This window comes from Pseudophryne corroboree, chromosome 6 (genome assembly GCF_028390025.1).
Source record: "Pseudophryne corroboree isolate aPseCor3 chromosome 6, aPseCor3.hap2, whole genome shotgun sequence".
Taxonomy (NCBI): Eukaryota; Metazoa; Chordata; class Amphibia; order Anura; family Myobatrachidae; genus Pseudophryne; species Pseudophryne corroboree.
In genome coordinates this window covers 556,377,449-556,402,641 of record NC_086449.1, presented here as the reverse complement: position 1 = coordinate 556,402,641, position 25,193 = coordinate 556,377,449, and the positions used below count along the sequence as shown (strand labels likewise).

At 46.5% G+C, this 25,193-nt stretch overlaps 1 protein-coding gene and 2 non-coding genes across 5 annotated transcripts; all 3 read left to right on the top strand.

The window, feature by feature from the left end:
• SLC25A3 (solute carrier family 25 member 3) lies at positions 1 to 23,350 on the top strand. 3 transcript variants are annotated; one of them, XM_063927736.1, is made up of 8 exons: positions 1 to 111; positions 2,809 to 2,964; positions 12,341 to 12,465; positions 21,032 to 21,211; positions 21,431 to 21,612; positions 22,050 to 22,222; positions 22,776 to 22,886; positions 22,978 to 23,350. In XM_063927736.1, the coding sequence occupies exons 2-8, from the start codon at positions 2,817 to 2,819 to the stop codon at positions 23,136 to 23,138; spliced, it is 1,080 nt and encodes a 359-aa protein (XP_063783806.1). In that variant the 5' UTR covers positions 1 to 111; positions 2,809 to 2,816; the 3' UTR covers positions 23,139 to 23,350. The 3 variants fall into 3 exon arrangements, with proteins under 3 accessions (XP_063783806.1, XP_063783805.1, XP_063783807.1); XM_063927735.1 differs by lacking the exon at positions 12,341 to 12,465 and adding an exon at positions 12,078 to 12,202 and having other exon boundaries at positions 3 to 111; XM_063927737.1 differs by lacking the exons at positions 1 to 111; positions 12,341 to 12,465 and adding exons at positions 758 to 845; positions 12,078 to 12,202.
• On the top strand, positions 20,691 to 20,929 carry LOC134938895 (small nucleolar RNA SNORA53). Its single transcript, XR_010181336.1, has one exon. It is a non-coding gene; the product is annotated as a small nucleolar RNA SNORA53 (small nucleolar RNA).
• LOC134938894 (small nucleolar RNA SNORA53) lies at positions 21,666 to 21,910 on the top strand. The gene has a single exon (XR_010181335.1). It is a non-coding gene; the product is annotated as a small nucleolar RNA SNORA53 (small nucleolar RNA).
• Positions 23,351 to 25,193: the final 1,843 nt, after the last annotated feature.

Below are 25,193 nucleotides of genomic sequence, written 5' to 3'. Positions count from 1 at the left end.
CGCAATGGATGCGGGGCGGGTTGGTGACGTCACGGAAGGACAAATTCATTAGGTCTGGAGGACGTTCGTTCTCTAAGAGCCGGTGAGGGCTGAGTGAGCGCCATCTTCTAGGTGAGTGTGGTTACCAGGCCGCATGTTGCTGGGTAACGACAGAGGACACGGCCGCAGGTGCCCCGAACACATGCGCGTTCTAAATGTGTATCCATAGCTGCATGTATCTTGAGACCAGCCCCTCCATGGTGCCATGCGCCTGTGTCTGCGGAGGGTGCTGCCAGACTGGTGCGGAAACTTGAAGCCTCACTGGCTGTGCCGCTCGCTGCGTCTAGAAAGACCGGGCGCCTCAGTAGCTGTGCCGCTCGCTGCGTCTAGAGAGACCCGGCGCCTCAGTAGCTGTGCCGCTCGCTGCGTCTAGGCCATGCGTCCTTGAAAACGGGCACGAGGGGAACACGATCTCTGCGCACTGCAGTGCTCCGTACTGCAGGGTCTGTGCGGCAGGCACGTCCTGGGCCTTGTCCGCATGGACTGAATATGCCTGCAGTCTGCACTGTGACCTTTACTTGTAATCTTGTCGTCTGTATTCTATACAATGTAATTCCGAAACTCACGACCTGTGTGACCGCACCGTTCATCTTGACCACTCACTTGTAAAGTCTGTAATTTGCTGCGTTTTGAATCCACTTGCCCCATAGTGGAAACGTTGCAGATGATGGGGTGTTTTGTTATTATGACCCTCATGAATTACACAGGTTCTGTGACTAGTTAAAACCAGGTGAATAGCAGGCTTGAAGTCAACCAGCCACAGAACCTTATAATCAAGGAGTGTCACGGTTTAAAGGGATAGAATAGTAAGTATAATAACACTACCATCATTTTCCTTATGCTAGTTACACACTATACAAGTTTTGGGCTGCCCTGATAGATATTGGGGTCTGTTCATGAAGCAGTGGAAAGAGTGGAGTAGTGAGCCTTTGGAGAAGTTGCTCATTGCAACAAATCGGTAGACTTCTCATCCACACTTATCACTGCTTCATGAATAGACCCCATTTTGCTGTTGGCCTGCTAATGGTTTAGTGTGTGTGGTGCTGCACCAGGGCCTGACAATAGGTCCTAAACTTAAAGAGCTGCTGCACATGCGATATTCATGTTTTGGTAATCATTCAGAACATGCAGTGTGTACACACCGCATCAGGGTATACTGTATGGAGACTACTTGGAACTGAAGTGTAGAACTAAACTATAAGTAAGTAGTCTGCATGCTGTATGTTTGATTTTGGTATTCCTTTTGGTTGATCTGCATTGGGGATAGTCTTATAGTGTGTTCTTGACTTTAGTCTTTGACTTTCACGTGTAATGGAAAGCTGGGGATTGCTGGCAACCAAAAATAATAGTTTGCACCTAGTGTAAGTAAGATAACCCCTAGTCATTTTGCTCCAATTACAAAAATTAGGTACATTTTTGTATCCGTAAAAGGGCTTGATTCAATTTTGCATGGATTGAATAGCGACCGGAATTAGCGCCCGGAGCCATTTAATTCAGCACGCAGCCATGTTGAGGAAGGCTGGTTCTCGTAGACTAAATATAGTGTTTTACCACGAGAACCAGCATTGTCCATCTACAGTGCCTGGCACTGTTTCTGCAGTGCTAAAGGCAGAAATCGAATTGTCGGGTGTCACAGCACGCTGAATTGAAAAGCATCGGGAGCTAATTCCCGGTGCTATTCAATTTGTGAAGAGTCGAATCACGCCCAAAGTTTGTTTCCCATAACACTTACTTCCTGCCCCACCTGAGGTTTTTATTCCTTCTGTCCAAAGTCAGTACATGCAGGGCCAGTCAGCCCAGTACCTGTGTTCATTAGCCACTAAACAGTTTCAAATGTTCCTGCAACGGTTTGATCTGGAGGTTAGGGTGTGATGGCCTCCTTAAAAAAAAAATCAAATTTCTGACCCGATTGCTCTGTTGGTTCAGGATGTATATTGACTCTGCAGATGTGTACCTGGCTTCAGTTTTATGGCATTTGAATTGAGAGCAGTAATGCTAGAGTGAATTGTATGGTTGTGCTGTCTGTCCAACTAACAAGAACAGCAGTTTGAAAATCTGTCCTTTGACAATAGGTGTAAATGCAGGCGCAATAGCTGATGGTTAGTATGTGGTTCTGTTATGTCAGGCTTTATATCCTAAAGCAGGAGTGGGGAACCTTTTTTTTTTTTTTTCTACTAAGGGCCATTTGGATATTTATAAAATCCTTCGGGGGCCATACAAAATATCAACTTAAAAATTAGCCTTCCCCAAGTCAGTAGTTATGCCCCAGTAGATATACCCCCAGTCAGTTATGCACGAACAGATATGCCTTCTAGTAGCGCCACACACACTACTTGCGAGCTCCGCTCCTGCTTCCAGACCATTGCCCTCCGCTTGGCCGTCCGCTCCTCAGAACTTTGGGAGAGATGTCATGCATCTCTCCCATAGCACCGCACAGCCGTACATGCACACTGCCAGAGCCTGAAGCCGGAGCTCAGGAGTGAGCTCCTGCCTCCGGCTGCTGCTGAGGGGAAGAAGCCAGGCGCCTGCTAGTAACAATCTCAGCGGGTGCCCGGTATCTCCACGGTTAGGTGAGCTTGGCTGGGTCGGATTAAGTGGCTCTGCGGGCCTTATACGGCCCGCGGGCCTGAGGTTCCCCACCCCTGTCCTAAAGGGTATACACTTGAGTGATTTTATGCTGAAATCTTTATGGAAATCTTCTGTTTTTCAGACGCACACCTGATAAATGTTTAAGTCAATGTCATAATAACCTTTTACTTAAACTTACAGCTGCAGAAATGTACTCCTCCGTTGCACAGCTCGCCCGGGTAAACCCGTTCAGTGCACCACACTTCCAGTTGGGACAGGATTGTGTGACCTCTAGAAAGAGTAACACTTCCCAGGTCCCCCCTGTCCGCCACCTTGCTGCTGCTGCCACTGTTGAAGGTATGTGACTGGTCAAATTACATAACTTTTACTTTGACACTTGTATCCCGTTATCTGCTATTATTGGCAGGATCAGCATTTAGCAAGCATTGCGTGAGTTACCAGTGTATACATGTGTACTACTAGTATGTTAAGCAGGTCACTTGCTGCAAGGTCATGAAGGAGTTTTCAGTATATACTGACTTTTATAAACACTGATGTCATGTTAAATTGAGAAGCTTAATGTAGGGTGTAAAAGCATGCAAAAACGCCTATCTAGCTGCTGCAGGTTTTTTCTGTTTCATCCCTTGAGGGCTGATTTAGTCTGTCACCCCATGGGCTATATTTTTGTCCCTCCCCCTCACACTTTCTTTTCTTTTAGAGAAAAAGCCTATAGTAAACTCGCACAGTTATAACATCTGCAAGAGACCCAGTTATATGTAGAATTGTATAAAATATATTAATGTACTGCAATTGTATGCCCAAATATTTTGCTAATTGACTGACTGAAGATCTTAGGCCAGATTCAGTTAGGCTTGATACTTACCATGCAAGGAAAAATACTTATAGCCTTGGACTTGTATGCCTGGAGCTATTCAATGACGAGCCGCTTTTACCTGTGTTGTAAATCTGTGGCCATTGTGTGAAACCCATAGATTCCAGGGGGTGTGTATCATGGGGTCTGTATGTATGTGAGACCGGGAACCCCAGTTAGTGCACCGTGTCCCCTCGCATGGCTCGCCATGCTTCAGGCAAGGTGCCTCTCTGCTACCGCTGCGCTCGGCACAGGTTACTATTCCCAATCGTATTCCACATGGATTGTAAAGTATCAAAGTTGAAAGAATTAAAAATGTGAAACTCATATCGACCTAGTGACCAGATACCGATTCCAGGATAAGTTCCCGAAGCAATGGGTTAACGTATTCACGATAAGGGCAGAAAGTCCTATTTATTGAAGACTTCTGTTAAGGGCCGTGCACACATCTCTCCTCCTGCTCAGCACAGAGTGATGTGTGGTGAGCGAGGGGGTGGCTCTCACTTCACAGCGGTAAAATGAGCGATGTGCTAGATTGAGCCTGCATGCAGGCCAGTCCAGCACCGGTGTTGGCGACGCACGGAGCCGTGCAATGTTATCACTGTGGGGGTACACACGGAGGGATCCGTGCTTAAGTTCTAAGCAATCCAGTCAGGTTGCTTAGAATTTAAGCACAGATCTCTCCATGTGTACCCCCCTTTAGAGGCTCAAAGATCCGCTTTAAGTGTGGGCTGCAATTGCATAGTCCTGGCCTCTGCTACAAGCCTGTGGTAATTGGCACAGCCTATTGAATCCTGGCATCTAGTGTATTTCTGGGTGTTTTTGTCCTATGTATCTCCATTAAATATTTACTGACCAAAGTTCATTCTGTAATTGCTAAAGTATTTTTTAATAGAAATTACTTGTGACTACGTTCTAAATCTGAATTAATATTTACCTGAAAAAAGGCAACACTGCTTTTAGCATATAATCCTACCCCTAACATAAAGGTAATATCATTCAGGGTTACAAAATGCCAGTTTTACACTTATTTATTGTAGGTTTTTAAAAACTCTGTAGTATTGCTGTTTCCTTTACTATTATTATTATTATTATTAATTATCAGTGTTTCCTACATCTGATCCTGAAGCACCATTAACAGTTCATGATCTCAGGATTTCTTTAATCATGTAAAGGTGACTTGGTCTAATTGGCTGGGTCAGTAAATATCCCACATGTTTATAGAGACAAATCCTAAAACTATGAGGTGTATTTGGGGAGTGATGCTGACATTTATAGACTATATAATGGACAGTCAAAGGCAAAACAAAAATGATTTGGAGATTTATAGCATTGTGTAGCTTCCTGAAGCCATCTAAACTTAGGCTTCTTATTTTTACCTTGGTCACCAAAAGGACGAAATCATTTTTTTTTAATTTTTTTTTGCGCTTGACCTACCATCAATTTAGATGGGGAGATATTCAATTGATTGTGCCGGAAGGCATAAGTAACTGGACGCCCATTGCATATCGCGCATGTTGTGCCGAAATAGACTGTAAAGTGGGCATACCTGGTTAAACTATTATGCACGCTGATGAAATGTGCCCAAAAGTTGCACTTTTAACACATTTCTGCTGACCAACTCAGGAGGGTGCAAACATAAATAATACCCCTTTTACACTCGCAGGCTTGGGTCATTCCCCAGGACACATTCCCGGGAATGACCCTTTTACAGTAGCGGCCCGGCATATTGCCGGGTCGGTGATGTCACCGCTGACTCTGCCGGAGGCGGTGCTTGGAGCCAATCTTCTCCAAGCACCGCCTCCTCCTATCCAGAGAACGGGTGCCGGGTCGCCTTGACCCGGTATACCCGTTTACACTGCACAGCTTCCCGGGATGGTTGCGGATTCAACCCAGGTTGAAATCCCGGGATGCTCGTCCCAGGAAATTGAAAGTGTACCCTTTTACACTCACAAAAATCCCGGGATAATGCGCGTTCACGTGCAAAATCCCAGGATAAAATTGTCAGTGTAAAAGGGGTATAACTGGCACTTGATTAGGGCAACAATTGAAGCTCCGTTGGGTGCCTGAAGCAATTGAATTCTCCCCCACTCTTCTAGTAACCTTGACGCCTGTATGAGTCTCAGCTTCCTGAAAAAGTTGCTCACTGTGAGATGAACTTTACGCTACACCTAGGTATTACACAGATGGCAGCACCTGCAAAATTGGTGAATGTCACACTTCTGTTCTGTGGCACAGACATACCCCTTTTCAAGCTATCTAGATAAGATGGTAAGAACGTATATACCAGTTGCTTATAACAAGTGCTCCTGGTGCCAGTTTTATTGAAGCAGAATGTATGTGGTCCTTAAGGAAGGAGATACTTTCTAAACTTGCGCAACATCTTAGAGCTGATTGTTCTCAAACACGGTTCTAAAAGCATCCCAGCAGTCCAGGTTTAAAGTTGATCCATGCTTGGCCACATGTGACTTAAGGGCAGATTTATTAAGCCTGGAGAAGCGATAAAGTGAAAGGTGATAACGTACCAGCCAGTCAGCTCCTAACTGTCATTTTTCAAACCCATCCTGTAACTTAACAGGAGCTGATTGGCTGGTGCTTTATCACCTTCCACTTTATCACTTCACCAGGTTTAATAAATCTGCCCCTCCGTTAGCACCTATATCAGTTTGATTTAACAATCTGTGCTGAACCATGGTTGTACGTGGACTGTTGGGGCTCCTTGAGGACTATTTGTGAAACTGTCTTAGACAATTACTGCTGGCTTTTGCAGACTGGCTCAGATAGTATTGCAGATAAATAACTTCATGGTAGTTTGCACTTAAGATTTTTTTTTTTTTTTTAAGTTTTATTTTTCTGACGTCCTAGTGCATGCTGGGAACTCCGTAAGGACCATGGGGAATAGACGGGCTCCGCAGGAGACTGGGCACTCTAAAGAAAAGATTAGGTACTATCTGGTGTGCACTGGCTCCTCCCTCTATGCCCCTCCTCCAGACCTCAGTTAGAATCTGTGCCCGGCCAGAGCTGGGTGCTCCTAGTGGGCTCTCCTGAGCTTACTAGTAAAGAAAGTATTTATTAGGTTTTTTATTTTCAGTGAGCTTCTGCTGGCAACAGACTCACTGCTACATGGGACTAAGGGGAGAGAAGCAAACCTACCTGCTTGCAGCTAGCTTGTGCTTCTTAGGCTACTGGACACCATTAGCTCCAGAGGGTTCGAACACAGGCACCTGTTCTCGATCGTCCGTTCCCGGAGCCGCGCCGCCGCCCCCCTTGCAGAGCCAGAAGAACAGAAGCTTGAAGACGACGAAATCGGCGGCTGAAGACTCCTGTCTTCATTAAGGTAGCGCACAGCACCGCAGCTGTGCGCCATTGCTCCCAGCACACTTACACACTCCGGTCACTGTAGGGTGCAGGGCGCTGGGCTGCAATTGAAGTACATTTGGCATAAAAATACATATATACATTCTGGCACTGTATATATGTAGAAAACCCCGCCATTTTTTTACACAAAGCGGGACAGAAGCCAGTCACTGAGGGGGCGGGGCCTTCTTCCTCAGCACACCAGCGCCATTTTCTCTTCACAGCTCCGCTGGAAGCAGCTCCCCAGGCTCTCCCCTGCAGTATCCAGGTACAAGATGGGTTAAAAAGAGACGGGGGGCACATAAATTTAGGCGCAAATAAGACAAAAAAAGCAGCTATTGGGTAAATCGCTTATCAGTGAAAATCCCTGTGTTATATAGCGCTGTGGTGTGTGCTGGCATACTCTCTCTCTCTGTCTCCCCAAAGGACTTTGTGGGGTTCGGTCCTCAGTCTGAGCATTCCCTGTGTGTGTGCGGTGTGTCGGTACGGCTGTGTCGACATGTTTGATGAGGAAGGTTACGTGGAGGCGGAGCAAGGGCAGATAAATGTGGTGTCGCCCCCGTCGGGGCCGACACCTGATTGGATGGATATGTGGAAGGTCTTAAATGACAATGTAAACTCCTTTAAATAAAAGGTTTGATGACGCTGCAGCCTTGGGACAGCCGGGGTCTCAGCCCGCGCCTGCCCAGGCGACTCAGAAACCGTCAGGGGCTCATAAACACCCTCTATCTCAGATGGTTGACACAGATGTCGACACGGAGTCCGACTCCAGTGTCGACGATGATGAGGCACATTTACAGTCTAAAATGACCAAGGCCATCCGATACATGATTATTGCAATGAAAGATGTATTACACATTTCTGAGATTAACCCTGTTAATACCAAGAGGGTTTATATGTTTGGGGAGAAAAAGCAGCCAGTGACTTTTCCCCCATCTGATGAATTAAATGAATTGTGTGAAGAAGCGTGGAGTTCCCCTGATAAGAAACTAGTGATTTCTAAGAGATTACTGATGGCGTACCCTTTCCCGCCAACGGACAGGTTACGTTGGGAAACATCCCCTAGGGTGGACAAGGCGCTGACACGCTAATCAAAAAAGGTGGCCCTGCCGTCTCAGGATACGGCCGCCCTAAAGGAGCCTGCGGATAGAAAGCAGGAAGCTATCCTGAAGTCAGTGTATACACACTCTGGTACTCTACTGAGACCTGCTATTGCTTCAGCCTGGATGTGTAGTGCTGTAGCAGCGTGGACAGATACTCTGTTAGACGACATAGATTCCCTCGACAGAGATACTGTTTTGCTAACCCTGGGCCATATCAAAGACGTCGTCTTATATATGCGGGATGCTCAGAGGGACATTTTCCTGCTGGGCTCTAGAATTAATGTTATGTCCATTTCTGCCAGGAGGGTCTTATGGACTCGGCAATGGACAGTAGATGCTGATTCTAAAAAACACATGGAGGTTTTGCCTTATAAGGGTGAGGAATTGTTTGGGGACGGTCTGTCGGACCTTGTGTCTACAGCGACAGCTGGAAAGTCGACTTTCTTGCCTCAGGTTTCCTCACAGCCTAAGAAAGCACCGTATTATCAAATGCAGTCCTTTCGTTCCCAAAAAGGCAAGATGGTCAGGGGCGCATCCTTTCTTGGCAGGGGTAGAGGTAAGAAGCTGCACCATGCAGCCAGTTCCCAGGAACAAAAGTCCTCCCCTGCTTCCACTAAGTCCACCGCATGACGTTGGGGCTCCACAGGCGGAGCCAGGTGCGGTGGGGGCGCGTCTCCGAAACTTCAGCAGCCAGTGGGTTCGCTCACAGGTGGATCTCTGGGCTATACAAATTGTATCTCAGGGATACAAGCTTGAATTCGAAGCGACTACCCCCGCCGTTACCTCAAATCAGCCTTGCCAGCTTCCCCCATGGAAAGGGAGGTCGTGCTGGTGGCAATTCACAAGCTGTACCTCCAGCAAGTGATTGTCAGGGTCCCCCTCCTTCAACAGGGAAGGGGTTACTATTCCACAATGTTTGTGGTACCGAAACCGGACGGTTCGGTGAGACCCATTCTGAATTTAAAATCCTTGAACACTTTTATAAAGAAATTCAAGTTCAAAATGGAATCACTCAGAGCGGTTATTGCAAGCCTGGAAGAGGGGGATTTTATGGTGTCGCTGGACATCAAAGATGCTTACTTGCATGTCCTCATTTACCCACCTCACCAGGAGTACCTCAGATTTGTGGTACAGGACTGTCATTACCAATTCCAGACGTTGCCGTTTGGCCTGTCCACGGCACCGAGAATATTTACCAAGGTAATGGCCGAAATGATGATACTCCTTCGGCAGAAGGGAGTTATAATTATCCCGTACTTGGACGATCTCCTCATAAAGGCGAGGTCCAGGGAGCAGTTGTTGATCAGCGTAGCACTCTCTCAGGAAGTGTTGCAACAGCACGGCTGGATTCTGAATGTTCCAAAGTCGCAGCTGATTCCTACGATGCGTCTGCTTTTCCTGGACACAGAACAGAAGGTGGTGTTTCTCCCGGTGGAGAAGGCCCAGGAATTAGCATCTCTGGTCAGGGACCTCCTGAAACCAAAACAGGTATCTGTGCATCACTGCACGCGAGTCCTGGGAAAGATGGTGGCTTCATACGAAGCCATTCCCTTCGGCAGGTTCCATGCGAGGATCTTTCAGTGGGTTCTGTTGGACAAGTGGTCCGGATCGCATCTTCAGATGCATCGGCTGATCACCCTGCCCCCAAGGGCCAGGGGGTGTCTTCTGTGGTGGCTGCAGAGTGCTCACCTTCTCGAGGGCCGCAGGTTCGGCATACAGGACTGGGTCCTGGTGACCACGGATGCAAGCCTCCGAGGATGGGGGGCAGTCACTCAGGGAAGAAACTTCCAAGGGCTGTGGTCAAGTCTGGAGACTTCTCTACACATAAATATACTAGAATTAAGTGCTATTTACAACGCCCTGAGTCAAGCAGAGCCCCTGCTTCAAAACCGGCCAGTGCTGATTCAGTCAGACAACATCACAGCGGTCGCCCATGTAAACCGCCAGGGCGGCACAAGAAGCAGGATGGCAATGGCGGAAGCCACAAAGATTCTTCGATGGGCGGAGAATCACGTGCAAGCACTGTCAGCAGTGTTCATTCCGGGAGTGGACAACTGGGAAGCAGACTTCCTCGGCAGACACGACCTCCACCCGGGAGAGTGGGGACTTCGTCAAGAAGTCTTCCGACTGATTGCAAACCGATGGGAACTGCCACAGGTGGACATGATGGCGTCCCGCCTCAACAAAAAGCTAAAAAGATATTGCGCCAGGTCAAGGGACCCTCAGGCGATAGCTGTGGACGCCCTAGTGACACCGTGGGTGTTCCAGTCGGTATATGTGTTTCCTCCTCTTCCTCTCATACCCAAGGTACTGAGAATAGTAAGAAAGAGAGTAATAAGAACAATACTCATTGTTCCGGACTGGCCAAGAAGGACTTGGTACCCGGAACTGCAAGAAATGCGCACAGAGGACCCATGGCCTCTGCCTCTCAGACAGGACCTGATGCAACAAGGGCCCTGTCTGTTTAAAGACTTACCGCGGCTGCGTTTGACGGCATGGCGGTTGAACGCCGGATCCTAGCGGAAAAAGGCATTCCGGATGAAGTTATTCCTACGCTGATAAAGGCTAGGAAAGACGTGACGGCAAAGCAATATCACCGTATATGGCGGAAATATGTTGCTTGGTGTGAGGCCAGGAAGGCCCCTTACAGAGGAATTCCAACTGGGTCGTTTCCTGCACTTCCTGCAGTCAGGGGTGACTATGGGCCTAAAATTAGGGTCCATAAAGGTCCAGATTTCGGCCCTATCCATTTTCTTTCAAAAAGAACTGGCTTCACTGCCTGAGGTTCAGACATTTGTTAAGGGAGTGCTGCATATTCAGCCCCCTTTTGTGCCACCAGTGGCACCCTGGGATCTTAACGTTGTGTTGGATTTCCTGAAATCCCACTGGTTTGAGCCACTTAAGACTGTGGAACTAAAGTATCTCACGTGGAAAGTGGTCATGCTGTTGGCCTTAGCATCGGCTAGGCGTGTGTCGGAATTGGCGGCTTTGTCATGTAAAAGCCCATATCTGATCTTCCATATGGACAGGGCAGAATTGCGGACTCGTCCCCAATTTCTCCCAAAGGTGGTGTCATCGTTTCATTTGAACCAACCTATTGTGGTGCCTGCGGCTACTCGGGACTTGGAGGACTCCAAGTTGCTGGACGTAGTCAGGGCTTTGAAAATATGTTTCCAGAACGGCTGGAGTCGGGAAGACTGACTCGCTGTTTATCTTGCATGCACCCAACAAGCTGGGTGCTCCTGCTTCAAAGCAAACTATTGCTCGCTGGATCTGTAGCACGATTCAGCAGGCTCATTCTGCGGCTGGATTGCCGCATCCAAAATCAGTAAAAGCCCATTCCACAAGGAAGGTGGGCTCTTCTTGGGCGGCTGCCCGAGGGGTCTCTGCATTACAGCTTTGCCGAGCGGCTACTTGGTCGGGTTCAAACACATTTGCAAAGTTCTACAAGTTTGATACCCTGGCTGAGGAGGACCTTGTGTTTGCTCATTCGGTGCTGCAGAGTCATCCGCACTCTCCCGCCCGTTTGGGAGCTTTGGTATAATCCCCATGGTCCTTACGGAGTTCCCAGCATCCACTAGGACGTCAGAGAAAATAAGAATTTACTCACCGGTAATTCTATTTCTCGTAGTCCGTAGTGGATGCTGGGCGCCCGTCCCAAGTGCGGACTTTCTGCAATACGTGTATATAGTTATTGCTTAACTAAGGGTTATTGTTATGAGCCATCCGTTGAGTGAGGCTCAGTTGTTGTTCATACTGTTAACTGGGTAAGGTTATCACAAGTTGTACGGTGTGATTGGTGTGGCTGGTATGAGTCTTACCCTGGATTCAAAATTTCCTTTCCTTGTAATGTCAGCTCTTCCGGGCACAGTTTCCCTAACTGAGGTCTGGAGGAGGGGCATAGAGGGAGGAGCCAGTGCACACCAGATAGTACCTAATCTTTTCTTTAGAGTGCCCAGTCTCCTGCGGAGCCCGTCTATTCCCCATGGTCCTTACGGAGTTCCCAGCATCCACTACGGACTACGAGAAATAGAATTACCGCTGAGTAAATTCTTATTTCTTGACATGGTTAGAATCATTGAGTACCACAAGCAAATGTTTAATATTTAAACCTAATGTGTTAATTTTAATTAAAACAGAGGAATATAGCTGTGCTTATGGATCTGGAAAATTCTTTGCTCTATGTGGCTTTGGTGGAATCATAAGCTGTGGTACAACCCATACTGCAGTGGTCCCACTAGATCTGGTTAAATGCAGAATTCAGGTTTGTGTATGCATGTATCATAGAGTGTAGTTGCTGTGTAAACTAACTAGTGTTGACTAATTGTTTTATTACTAAATATTATTATGAAATCGAAGCATGTTTGTGAAAAGCATGGTGTGTTTTGGTTTGTTCATCCAGGTGAAAACAGTTGTGAATATGGCTCAGCACAGTTCTATGCAGTATGTGGCTTTGGTGGCATCCTCAGTTGTGGTTTAACCCATACTGCAGTTGTACCTCTGGATTTGGTGAAATGCCGCATTCAGGTGGGTATGATATAATCCCATAACAATTTTCTAACTTGTGTCCAAATGCACTTTGTGCGGTTCTTATAATGGATGGTGCTTTATATATTAATGTATTGCATGCATTTGCATATACATGGAGTATGGCTGTGTAATTCAGAACTCCGCATTGTGTGCCATTTATTACATGGAGTCCTTCAACTTACAGCCGTAAAGGTGGTACACACTAGGCGATGTGCTTGGTGAGGAACATCGCCTAGTGTTTCCCTGGCCGGGCTGCCTGATGGGCATATAATATTGCACAGTGATGTCATGACACAGCTTGCCGTAGCATGCATCTTTGGATGATGAGTCCAAATTGAGCTGCATGTATGGCCGAGATCGAGAGTCTTTAAAGACCCGCGGTACCGCACATCGCTTGTCTGCTGCTGCATACACAGTGGGTGATATAGGAAACTCTATCGCTCAGGAGGGTAAAAATTAGCGATATAGTTCACTATATCATTAAGTGTGTATGCGCCGTTAAGTCTCAAACTATATTTTTATAAAAAGTTTAAACTTCTATTTCTCTAACGTCCTAGTGGATGCTGGGGACTCCGTAAGGACCATGGGGAATAGACGGGCTCCGCAGGAGACAGGGCACTTTAAGAAAGAATTAGGACTACTGGTGTGCACTGGCTCCTCCCTCTGTCCCTCCTCCAGACCTCAGTTAGAATCTGTGCCCGGCCGAGCTGGGTGCACTTTAGTGAGCTCTCCTGAGCTTGCTAATAAGAAAGTATTTTGTTAGGATTTTTTATTTTAAGAGAGATCTGTTGGCAACAGGCTCTCTGCTACGTGGGACTGAGGGGAGAGAAGCAGACCTACTAACTGCGGATAGGTCATGCTTCTTAGGCTACTGGACACAATTAGCTCCAGAGGGATCGAACACAGGAACGGACCCTTGGTCATCCGATCCCGGAGCCGCGCCGCCGTCCCCCTCGCAGAGCCAGAAGCCGGCGTGTGAAGCAAGAAGACGTCAAAAGCGGCGGCAGAAGACTCCAGTCTTCATATGAGGTAGCGCACAGCACTGCAGCTGTGCGCCATTGCTCCCACATCAAACCCACACACTCCGGTCACTGTAGGGTGCGGGGCGCAGGGGGGGGCGCCCTTGGCAGCAATTAAGTACCTCTTGGCATAAAAGGGCATATATACAGTTGGGCACTGTATATATGCATGAGCCCCCGCCATTATTTTACACACAATCGCGGGACAGAAGCCCGTCGCTGAGGGGGCGGGGCTTCTTCCTCAGCACTCACCAGCGCCATTTTCTCTCCACCGCTCCGCTGAGAGGAAGCTCCCCAGGCTCTCCCCTGCAGATTCACGGTAGAAAGAGGGTAAAAAGAGAGGGGGGGGGGGGCACATAAATTTAGAGCAATATCAGTATATACAGCAGCTACTGGGTAAACACTAAGTTACTGTGTAATTCCTGGGTCATATAGCGCTGGGGTGTGTGCTGGCATACTCTCTCTGTCTCTCCAAAAGGCCTTGTGGGGGTTCTGTCCTCAAATAGAGCATCCCCTGTGTGTGTGGTGTCGGTACGCTTTTGTCGACATGTTTGACGAGGAAGGCTATGTGGAAGCAGAGCAGGTACAGATGAATGTGGTGTCTCCGCCAACGGCGCCGACACCTGATTGGATGGATATGTGGAAGGTGTTAAATGATATTGTAAACTCCTTGCATAAAAGGTTGGATAAAGCTGAAGCCTTGGGACAGTCAGGGTCCCAACCCATGCCTGATCCTACAGCGCAGAGGCCGTCAGGGTCTCAGAAGCGCCCACTATCCCAAATTGTTGACACGGATATCGACACGGATTCTGACTCCAGTGTCGATGGCGATGATGCAAAGTTGCAGCCTAAAATGGCTAAAGCCATCCACTACATGATTATAGCAATGAAGGATGTATTGCACATCTCAGAGGAAATCCCTGTCCCTGACAAGAGGGTTTATATGTTTGGGGAGAAAAGGCAAGAAGTGACTTTTTCCCCTTCACATGAGTTAAATGAGTTATGTGAAAAAGCTTGGGATTCTCCTGATAGGAAAATGCAGATTTCCAAACGGTTACTTATGGCGTATCCTTTCCCGCCAACGGACAGGTTACGCTGGGAATCCTCCCCTAGGGTAGACAAAGCTTTGACACGCTTATCTAAGAAGGTAGCCCTACCGTCACAGGATACGGCCGCCCTAAAAGATCCTGCGGATAGAAAGCAGGAAGGTATCCTGAAGTCTGTTTATACACATTCAGGTACCCTACTAAGGCCGGCAATTGCGTCGGCCTGGATGTGTAGTGCTGTAGCAGCATGAACAGATACTGTCTGAGGAGCTTGATACCTTGGACAAGGATACTATATTGCTGACCCTGGGGCATATAAAAGACGCTGTCCTATATGTGAGGGATGCCCAGAGAGACCTTTGCCTACTGGGCTCTAGAATAAATGCAATGTCAATTTCTGCCAGAAGGGTCCTGTGGACTCGGCAATGGACAGGTGATGCCGACTCAAAAAAGCACATGGAGGTTTTACCTTATAAGGGTGAGGAATTGTTTGGGGACGGTCTCTCGGACCTAGTTTCCACAGCTACGGCTGGGAAGTCAAATTTTTTGCCATATATTCCCTCACAACCTAAGAGCACCGTATTACCAAATGCAGTCCTTTCGATCACAAAGAGGCAAGAAAGTCAGAGGTGCGTCCTTTCTTGCCAGAGGCAGGGGTAGAGGAAAGAAGCTGCACAATACAGCTAGTTCCCAGGAACAGAAGTCCTCCCCGGCTTCCACGAAATCCACCGCATGACGCTGGGGCTCCACAGGTGGAGCCAGGAGCGGTGGGGGCGCGTCTCCGAAATTTCAGCCACCACTGGGTTCGCTCACTGGTGGATCCCTGGGCTATACAGATTGTGTCTCAGGGATACAAGCTGCAATTCGAAGTGATGCCCCCTCACCGTTTCCTCAAATCGGCCCTGCCAGCTTCCCCCATAGAAAGGGAAGGTGTTAGCGGCAATTCACAAATTATATCTCCAGCAGGTGGTGGTAAAGGTTCCCCTCCCTCAACAGGGAAGGGGTTACTATTCCACAATGTTTGTGGTTCCGAAACCGGACGGTTCGGTCAGACCCATATTGAATTTAAAATCCCTGAACATTTACCTGAAAAGGTTCAAGTTCAAGATGGAATCGCTCAGGGCGGTCATTGCAAGCCTGGAAGAGGGGGATTTTATGGTGTCTCTGGACATAAAGGATGCTTACCTGCATATCCCCATTTATCCACCTCATCAGGAGTACCTCGGATTTGTGGTACAGGACTGTCATTACCAATTCCAGACGTTGCCGTTTGGTCTGTCCACGGCACCGAGAATATTTACCAAGGTAATGGCAGAAATGATGGTGCTTCTGCGAAAGCAAGGAGTTACAATTATCCCATACTTGGACGATCTCCTCATAAAGGCGAGGTCCAAAGAGCAGTTGCTGATCAGCGTAGCACACTCTCGGGAGGTGTTACAACAGCACGGCTGGATTCTGAATATTCCAAAGTCGCAGCTGATTCCTACGACGAGTCTGCCCTTCCTGGGCATGATTCTGGACACAGACCAGTAGAACGTGTTTCTCCCGGAGGAGAAGGCCCATGAGCTCGTGACTCTGGTCAGAGACCTCTTAAAACCAAAACAGGTGTCGGTGCATCTCTGCACGCGAGTCCTGGGAAAGATGGTGGCATCATACGAAGCCATTCCCTTCGGCAGGTTCCATGCGAGGACCTTTCAGTGGGATCTATTGGACAAGTGGTCCGGATCGCATCTTCAGATGCATCGGCTGATCACCCTATCCCCCAGGGCCAGGGTGTCTCTTCTGTGGTGGCTGCAGAGTGCTCACCTTCTCGAGGGCCGCAGGTTCGGCATACAGGACTGGGTCCTGGTGACCACGGATGCAAGCCTCCGAGGGTGGGGGGCAGTCACTCAGGGAAGAAACTTCCAGGGGCTGTGGTAAAGTCAGGAGACTTGTCTGCACATCAATATCCTGGAACTAAGGGCAATATACAACGCCCTGAGTCAAGCGGAGCCTCTGCTTCGCAACCAACCGGTGCTGATTCAGTCAGACAACATCACCGCAGTGGCTCATGTAAACCGCCAGGGCGGCACAAGAAGCAGGGTGGCAATGGCGGAAGCCACCAGAATTCTTCGCTGGGCAGAGAATCACGTGCAAGCACTGTCAGCAGTGTTCATTCCGGGAGTGGACAACTGGGAAGCAGACTTCCTCAGCAGGCACGACCTCCACCCGGGAGAGTGGGGACTTCATCAAGAAGTCTTCACACAGATTACAAATCGATGGGAACTGCCACAGGTGGATATGATGGCATCCCGCCTCAACAAAAAGCTACAAAGGTATTGCGCCAGGTCAAGAGACCCTCATGCGATAGCTGTGGACGCACTAGTGACACCATGGGTGTTCCAGTCGGTTTTTGTGTTTCCTCCTCTTCCTCTCATACACAAGGTGCTGAGAATCGTAAGAAAAAGAGGAGTGAGAACAATACTCATTGTTCCGGATTGGCCAAGAAGGGCTTGGTATCCGGAACTGCTAGAAATGCTCAGAGGACCCATGGCCTCTGCCTCTCAGACAGGATCTGTTGCAACAGGGGCCCTGTCTGTTCCAAGACTTACTGCGGCTGCGTTTGACGGCATGGCGGTTGAACGCCGGATCCTAGCGGAGAAATGCATTCCGGATGAGGTTATTCCTACGCTGATAAAGGCTAGGAAGGAGGTGACGGCAAAACATTATCACCGTATATGGCGAAAATATGTTGCTTGGTGTGAGGCCAGGAAGGCCCCTACAGAGGAATTCCAGCTGGGCCGTTTCCTTCACTTCCTACAGGCGGGAGTGACTATGGGCTTAAAATTAGGGTCCATTAAGGTCCAGATTTCGGCCCTATCCATTTTCTTTCAAAAGGAACTGGCTTCTCTTCCTGAAGTTCAGACGTTTGTAAAGGGAGTGCTGCATATTCAGCCCCCTTTTGTGCCACCAGTGGCACCTTGGGATCTTAACGTGGTGTTGAGTTTCCTGAAATCTCACTGGTTTGAGCCACTTAAGACCGTGGAGTTAAAATATCTCACGTGGAAAGTGGTCATGCTGTTGGCCTTAGCTTCGGCTAGGCGTGTGTCTGAATTGGCGGCTTTGTCATGTAAAAGCCCCTATCTGGTTTTCCATATGGACAGGGCAGAGTTACGGACTCGTCCGCAATTTCTGCCGAAGGTGGTGTCATCCTTTCATTTGAACCAACCTATTGTGGTGCCTGCGGCTACTCGTGACTTGGAGGATTCCAAGTTACTAGATGTAGTCAGGGCTTTGAAGATTTATGTAGCCAGAACGGCTGGAGTCAGGAAAACTGACTCGCTGTTTATCCTGTATGCATCCAACAAGCTGGGTGCTCCTGCTTCAAAGCAAACTATTGCTCGCTGGATCTGTAACACGATTTAGCAGGCTCATTCTGCGGCTGGATTGCCGCATCCAAAATCAGTAAAAGCCCATTCCACAAGGAAGGTGGGCTCTTCTTGGGCGGCTGCCCGAGGGGTCTCGGCATTACAGCTTTGCCGAGAAGCTACTTGGTCGGGTTCAAACACCTTTGCAAAGTTCTACAAGTTTGATACCCTGGCTGAGGAGGACCTTGAGTTTGCTCATTCGGTGCTGCAGAGTCATCCGCACTCTCCCGCCCGTTTGGGTGCTTTGGTATAATCCCCATGGTCCTTACGGAGTCCCCAGCATCCACTAGGGCGTTAGAGAAAATAAGATTTTACTTACCGATAAATCTATTTCTCGTAGTCCGTAGTGGATGCTGGGCGCCCGTCCCAAGTGCGGACTTCTTCTGCAATACTTGTATATAGTTATTGCTTAAATAAGGGTTATGTTATGGTTGCATGAGGTTTGTCTGATGCTCTGTTGTTGTTCATACTGTTAACTGGGTAAGTTTATCACGAGTTATACGGTGTGATTGGTGTGGCCGGTATGAGTCTTACCCTGGATTCCAAAATCCTTTCCTTGTACTGTCAGCTCTTCCGGGCACAGTTTCCTTAACTGAGGTCTGGAGGAGGGACATAGAGGGAGGAGCCAGTGCACACCAGTAGTCCTAATTCTTAAAGTGCCCTGTCTCCTGCGTAGCCAGTCTATTCCCCATGGTCCTTACGGAGTCCCCAGCATCCACTACGGACTAGGAGAAATAGATTTACCGGTAAGTAAAATCTTATTTTTACTTATTGTACTTTTGGCTTATTTGTAATTTTTCACATTATTGGGTAAATGTATTATAGTTGCACTATAGCACTTCCTGCTTCGCCTCAATAATGAGATGAAGCAGGAAGGGACATTGACAAGATGTGTGAAAATCTTGTCTACTGAAGCGGAGGAGTGAAAACACCCAGCTACGACAATGCCCATCTGAGACCAGTGCATCAGCCTAGTGGTGATGAGCTGTGTCTTCCTGCCCTGCCAGCTCCACTGCATGTGTGCAGGATCTCGCTACTGGCGTGAGATCACACATGCAGCCTGGAGCTGGCACCTGCCACATTTGTCCATGTTGTGGCAATAGGGCATCGCCACCTGCAGCTGTCTGAAATAGTCAGCACTGCTGATTGGTCATACATTGTCCCCGCATATTGGCAGGTTTTTTTTTTTTTTTTTTTCTTCTAGATGGCAGCTGATATGGACCCCTTTCACTAAGCCCACACTGCTGCTATACATGGGTGGCGAAGCAGTATCGGTGCACATAATGCGCTGATGGCGCATCTCTCCTCTCCTCCTCCTCATCCACCCCGTAATGAAGGATCATACACTTTACCCCTATGTGTGGAATTCAGTTGTTTTTCCGTCAGCAGCCAATAGATTGCGCCCAAATGGAATTATTCAATTGTAGCTCTGTTTGGTCACATTGGCTGCTGGCTTATACGCATAAAGTGACCCATTTGGGCGCCCAAATGACACATCGTGATCTTGCCTAGTACTTTGGTCGGGTCTTGTTGCTTTATGTGGATAAACCTGACCTCTGTGGACACGATAGCCGCACTAAAAACGATCAATTAAATATTGCCCCGTGCTCTCCTATTATATGTTTGATCGGGCACAATATAACAATTGAATTCCGCACTATGGCTCACTGAGGTTTAGATAGAAATATATTATATGCAGAATACATAAAAGCTTTTGCATACTACATATGAACGTGACAGCACACAGAACATCCATATTGTACTATACAGTTGGTCAGTAGGAGATGAGCCTAATTTTCTAGGGGTATATTTATGAAGTAAATTTTTGATCGCTTTTGTGCATAAGGATCTTAAATCACACATTTACAGACAGATGATTTTTGATATCGTTAAAGTAAAAAATCATGTGTTAGACCCGGAAACACAATCTATCAAATCGAACAAACGTCGGTCATAATCTACTTTTAGTAAATATACCCCTCACCCCCAGCATTGTCTTGCTACACCTGGTATCTCATTAATAAAGTACTCTTATATGTAGCAATTCTAGGATAGTGACAATGCAAAACAAGACTTGCCTGCAGCGTACTGTAGCTTTCTCTGTACTAATTAACTTAATGCACTGAGTGTAGAAGACGTGTAATAGGTGTTACACTTGTACTTTATCCCTATGAGTTTTATGCAGGCAGAATGCCTGTCTATAATTGCAGCTGTTACCTTCAGAGGCTAGTTAATCTGCTGCTGCATCCAAGCTCTGCAGGTATCCTTAATTAAGGAGCCAGAGACTCACACAATTTTTGCCTTTACTTTAAATTCCTAACTTGATGTCCTGGAGCTAGAAAGCATGCAAAGAAGGGGTAGCTAAGCTAATGGGGTATAGGGGATATCCATGATTAACACATACTTCCATATTTAGTTACAAAATAGAATAAGGGGGAATATTATGTCATGTAAATGGCCCACTCTGGATATGCTTTGGAAGTCTATAGTATGGATCTTGCAGAAGATGTAAGGTCATTTTAATCTCTAGTGATGACATGGATTTCCCTTTTTAAGCACTGTTCTGTATTCTCGCAGGAACTAAGCTTGGCAGATGTGCATTAGAGTGAACAAAAGTATTGGATGCCACCGTTTTTGTTTTTTGACCGTGAGATGCTGTTATGTACATAACTGAATGAAGTGAGAATTGCTAGCGTACAGAAGCCTGCTAGATTACAATATACTGTACTCTTGCGCTTTACCAGACTACGAACATGTTTCCTTAGATCCACCTTTTGTGGTTGTCAAGTTTATGCTGTGTTCTGCTAACAGCAATTCATTTTGCTTTAGTAGTTCCAGTCAACTGACATCCAGCAACTTTTTGTTGTACAGTCAAAGGTGCTTGAGTCATTGACATGTGAGACTAATATACCTGCTAGTTGGTTTTCTTCCTGATGGCAGTGGCTCAAACCCATTTCCCACCTTCAGGGTTTAACCAAGTGCAGACACTTGTATTGCCTAACTGAATGTGTTTTATACTCCTTTGTCCGTTCTCGTAAGTTTTTCATCAAAAGCACTAGATAAACCACTAACTTTAATTTATCTCTTCTAGGTGGATCCCAAAAAGTATAAAAGCATATTCAATGGCTTTTCTGTAACACTTAAGGAAGATGGTGTCCGTGGCCTTGCTAAAGGTTGGGCTCCAACCTTTATAGGATACTCCATGCAAGGATTATGCAAGTTCGGATTCTATGAAGTTTTCAAAGTCTTGTATGCTAATATGTTAGGGGAGGTAAGCCTTTTACTACATGGACATGTTAAACGTCTGTATTCTAAGTGTTTCTGCAACATGTCTGATGTAAAATGCAATGTGAATTTAGGGTTACATGTGTTGCTATTTTTAGAAGATTAAAATTATTTTTACTGTTCTCTGCACATTTCAGCATACATCTACCTGACAGTATTGCATATGCAAACACTGACCAATGTAACATATTATTCAATATTTTAGGAAAATACTTACTTGTGGCGCACATCTCTGTACCTGGCTGCATCTGCCAGTGCTGAGTTCTTTGCTGATATTGCACTTTGTCCAATGGAAGCTGCTAAGGTGCGCATCCAAACACAGCCAGGATATGCAAACACACTGCGGGAAGCGGCCCCTAAGATGTATGCTGAAGAAGGAATTTGGGCGTAAGTGTAAAATATATTATTCTTTCAAACCTAATATTATAAAACTGTTCTCAAACATGCTCCCTTAGATCCACCTTTTGTGGATGTTCAGCTCGTTCTGAGTTCTGCTGGGTCCTTCCAGCAGTTCCAGTCCAGTGGCATCCAGCAACTTTTTTGGTTGTACAGTCAAAGGTGCTTGAGTCATTGGCATGTGAGAATAACATACCTTCACATTAGCTATCTATGTTCTAATGGCAGCGGCTGCAGTCTTACTGTGCGTCGTGTCTCACCAATAGGACTTGGCTGATGTGTGGACAAATTAAAATACCTCCTTTTAATATAACATTAAGCCGAAACAAGAGGGTCTATTTGTAACGCAAAGGCTATTCTGCCATCTATTTGTATGTCTGTACTGTAATCAATAACTATAGTGAAATGTTATATTATATTTTGCACAGGTTCTACAAAGGCGTTGCTCCTCTTTGGATGAGGCAGATTCCATACACAATGATGAAGTTTGCTTGCTTTGAGCGTACAGTTGAGGCCCTCTATAAGCACGTTGTACCTAAGCCACGAAGCGAATGTTCAAAATCTGAGCAATTGGTAGTGACCTTTGTTGCTGGTTATATTGGTAAGTTGGTTTGTGAATGGGCGTGGTACTTTAGTAGTATCTGCGTGCATTAGGGAGATGGCAGACTTGCAGAAAGCTGGTAGCAAAACTTTTTTTTTTTTTTTTTTTGTTCTACTCATACAGTTTTAGTGCTTCTGTCATGCATGAATTTAACACTTCATATTCCATCATGAGGTCAAATCTGGACTCTTGAAACGGACAAATTACAAGGCAGTGTGCACATGGTTGGGTAATTCTCCATTAGAATAGACAAATGTTGGGCAGTAATTAATGTAAATGTGCACAAGCCATTTATGCATGTCACTAGCTGGGCAACATTTAACATGGAAATTTATTTATGTAAAATTTGTACATTTATTCCAAAGTTGTATGTGAAAGAATGTAAGATGACAGTTTACTTACAATTCCAATAGCAATGTTTAAAACTGCAAAAGTAGTACTCCTATTTGAGTGCTTGGCCTATATCACTATTGTGTATTTTAACAAAGTATGTGTGTTTAAAAAAAAAAAAAGCATATATATGAATGCTCTTTCTTCCACCCCCTCTTTCTAGCTGGTGTGTTCTGTGCCATCGTCTCCCATCCTGCTGATTCGGTGGTTTCTGTGTTGAACAAGGAAAAGGGAAGCACTGCCCTTGAAGTTCTTAAGAGACTTGGACCAAAAGGTGAGTATTTACCACTTGGATTAGTTTTTAATAAACCCCCCTGTATCTGTATTTCTTGCAGTCTCACTTGCACTACTTGTTTCATCTGCAGGAGTCTGGAAGGGGCTAACCGCTCGTATTATCATGATTGGTACTTTAACTGCTCTGCAGTGGTTCATCTATGACTCTGTGAAGGTCTACTTCAGACTTCCTCGTCCTCCTCCCCCAGAGATGCCAGAATCCTTGAAGAAGAAACTTGGCCTGACCCAGTAAACAATGGGACTTGAATATTGAAAACCTAAATGACACTTTACGCTAACAAGTTTTATAAATTCAACCATATAGGATTTACCATTTTTCTCAGATGTAATTATTGGTTGTATGTTCACTCTTGCTTGGTAGCACACACTTGTAACTATGGTTTTACAGCTGTACTGTATGTATCTGTTTTAATAAACAGAAATCTAGTAAATTTAAAGAATTAATGTAAATGTCTAGTTCTGATGTCTGGTTTCAGTATGGGATCCCGGCGGTCAAAAGACTGACAGGTGGGATCCAGACGGTGAGTTGTAACTTGTCCTCTTGCGGGCTTGCTACGCTCTTGCACACATTTATTCCCCCTCGGGGGGTGGTAGGGATTGCGACCGCCGGGTTTTCCTTGGCTGTCTGGATCCCGACAACTGGTAAACTAACTGCTGAGCTACCTGAGGGATATAAATCCCACATTTTTACACACGCCTTCCAGTATGTTTGGTCGCCAAAAGTGAAATGAGTCTGTAGTGTAAAGTCACTTTTTTGTGACCATCTTATTTATGCATATATCGCTCAGTTGTCGGTCAGTATTTGTCTGAGGGTAAAAATGTGGTGTATAATCCACTTATGTGTAACTTGTATACTGCGCTTTGTTAGTGGAATTCTGACTAGGATTCATATGATAGAGTTTTATAGGGTTAATGATATGGGTGTAAACGTAATAGTGACATTCACTAGGATTGAGCGCAGCACTAATAGAATTAATTTTATGTTTGCTGGTATTTAGGTTGGTCACCTTTTTAAGTGCAGCAGCTCATCCGAACACTAGAGGGCCTCAGTGCGCAGTTAACACCAAAGAAATTCTGTAATAGTGACATTCACCATGCTGACCTTGAAGTGTTTCATCTTTATTTCCCTGGCGCTCTGTGGGTATCCAACATCCTGACTACATATACCTTTAATATGTATAGCAAATTCTTGGACTGTGCAAACTTGATACAAATGTCTAGGCAGAGTAGGCCACATTATAACTCTTCTGTAAGTTAATATAACGCTGTGCATTATGTTGTGCCTAACACTTCTATTAGGATAAGGTATTCTGGTTACAATAGACTGTAATAGTCCGACAGCTGAAGCACCCATCAATCAGCCAGATTTCCTCTGGTTTTGCTGTGGTTTGATTTACTGTATACACTGATCATTAACAGTCATGTTCTTTCAGCATTTACCAATTTTTGGCAATCCCACTATTATCTGGATTTTTACCAAATACTGGACTCATTGTCTGAGACGCTTACACTTGCCAGTTTTGTTCCTATATTGCAACACACTGAAACAGACTTGGAACACTTATAGGTTATTTACAAAACACTGCAACCAGTGAGTTCTGGAAGTGGGATTTAAAGCTAAAATTAAAAAAAAAAAAAATTAAAAAAAAAAACGTGAAATTCCAGTTTTGCATCCTATGGACAGACCCACCCATAAAACGATCCTTAGTAGATATTACCCCCTTTTCTCTAACGTCCTAAGTGGATGCTGGGGACTCCGTAAGGACCATGGGGAATAGCGGCTCCGCAGGAGACTGGGCGCATCTAAAGAAAGCTTTAGGACTAACTGGTGTGCACTGGCTCCTCCCCCTATGACCCTCCTCCAAGCCTCAGTTAGATTTCTGTGCCCGACGAGAAGGGTGCACACTAGGGGCTCTCCTGAGCTTCTTAGTGAAAGTTTTAGTTTAGGTTTGTTATTTTCAGTGAGACCTGCTGGCAACAGGCTCACTGCATCGAGGGACTAAGGGGAGAAGAAGCGAACTCACCTGCGTGCAGAGTGGATTGGGCTTCTTGGCTACTGGACATTAGCTCCAGAGGGACGATCACAGGCCCAGCCTGGATGGGTCCTGGAGCCGCGCTGCCGGCCCCCTTACAGAGCCAGAAGAGCGAAGAGGTCCGGAAAAATCGGCGGCAGAAGACGTTCCTGTCTTCAATAAGGTAGCGCACAGCACTGCAGCTGTGCGCCATTGCTCTCAGCACACTTCATACTCCGGTCACTGAGGGTGCAGGGCGCTGGGGGGGGGCGCCC

What these genes read in the sequence shown, in the direction of transcription:
- SLC25A3 (XM_063927736.1), top strand. Translation starts at nt 2,817, where the DNA reads ATGTACTCCTCCGTTGCACAGCTCGCCCGGGTAAACCCGTTCAGTGCA. An exon ending in TGCTGCTGCCACTGTTGAAG is followed by an intron (nt 2,965 to 12,340) that starts GTATGTGACTGG and finishes TTGTTCATCCAG; the next exon opens with GTGAAAACAGTTGTGAATAT. An exon ending in TGGTGAAATGCCGCATTCAG is followed by an intron (nt 12,466 to 21,031) that starts GTGGGTATGATA and finishes TATCTCTTCTAG; the next exon opens with GTGGATCCCAAAAAGTATAA.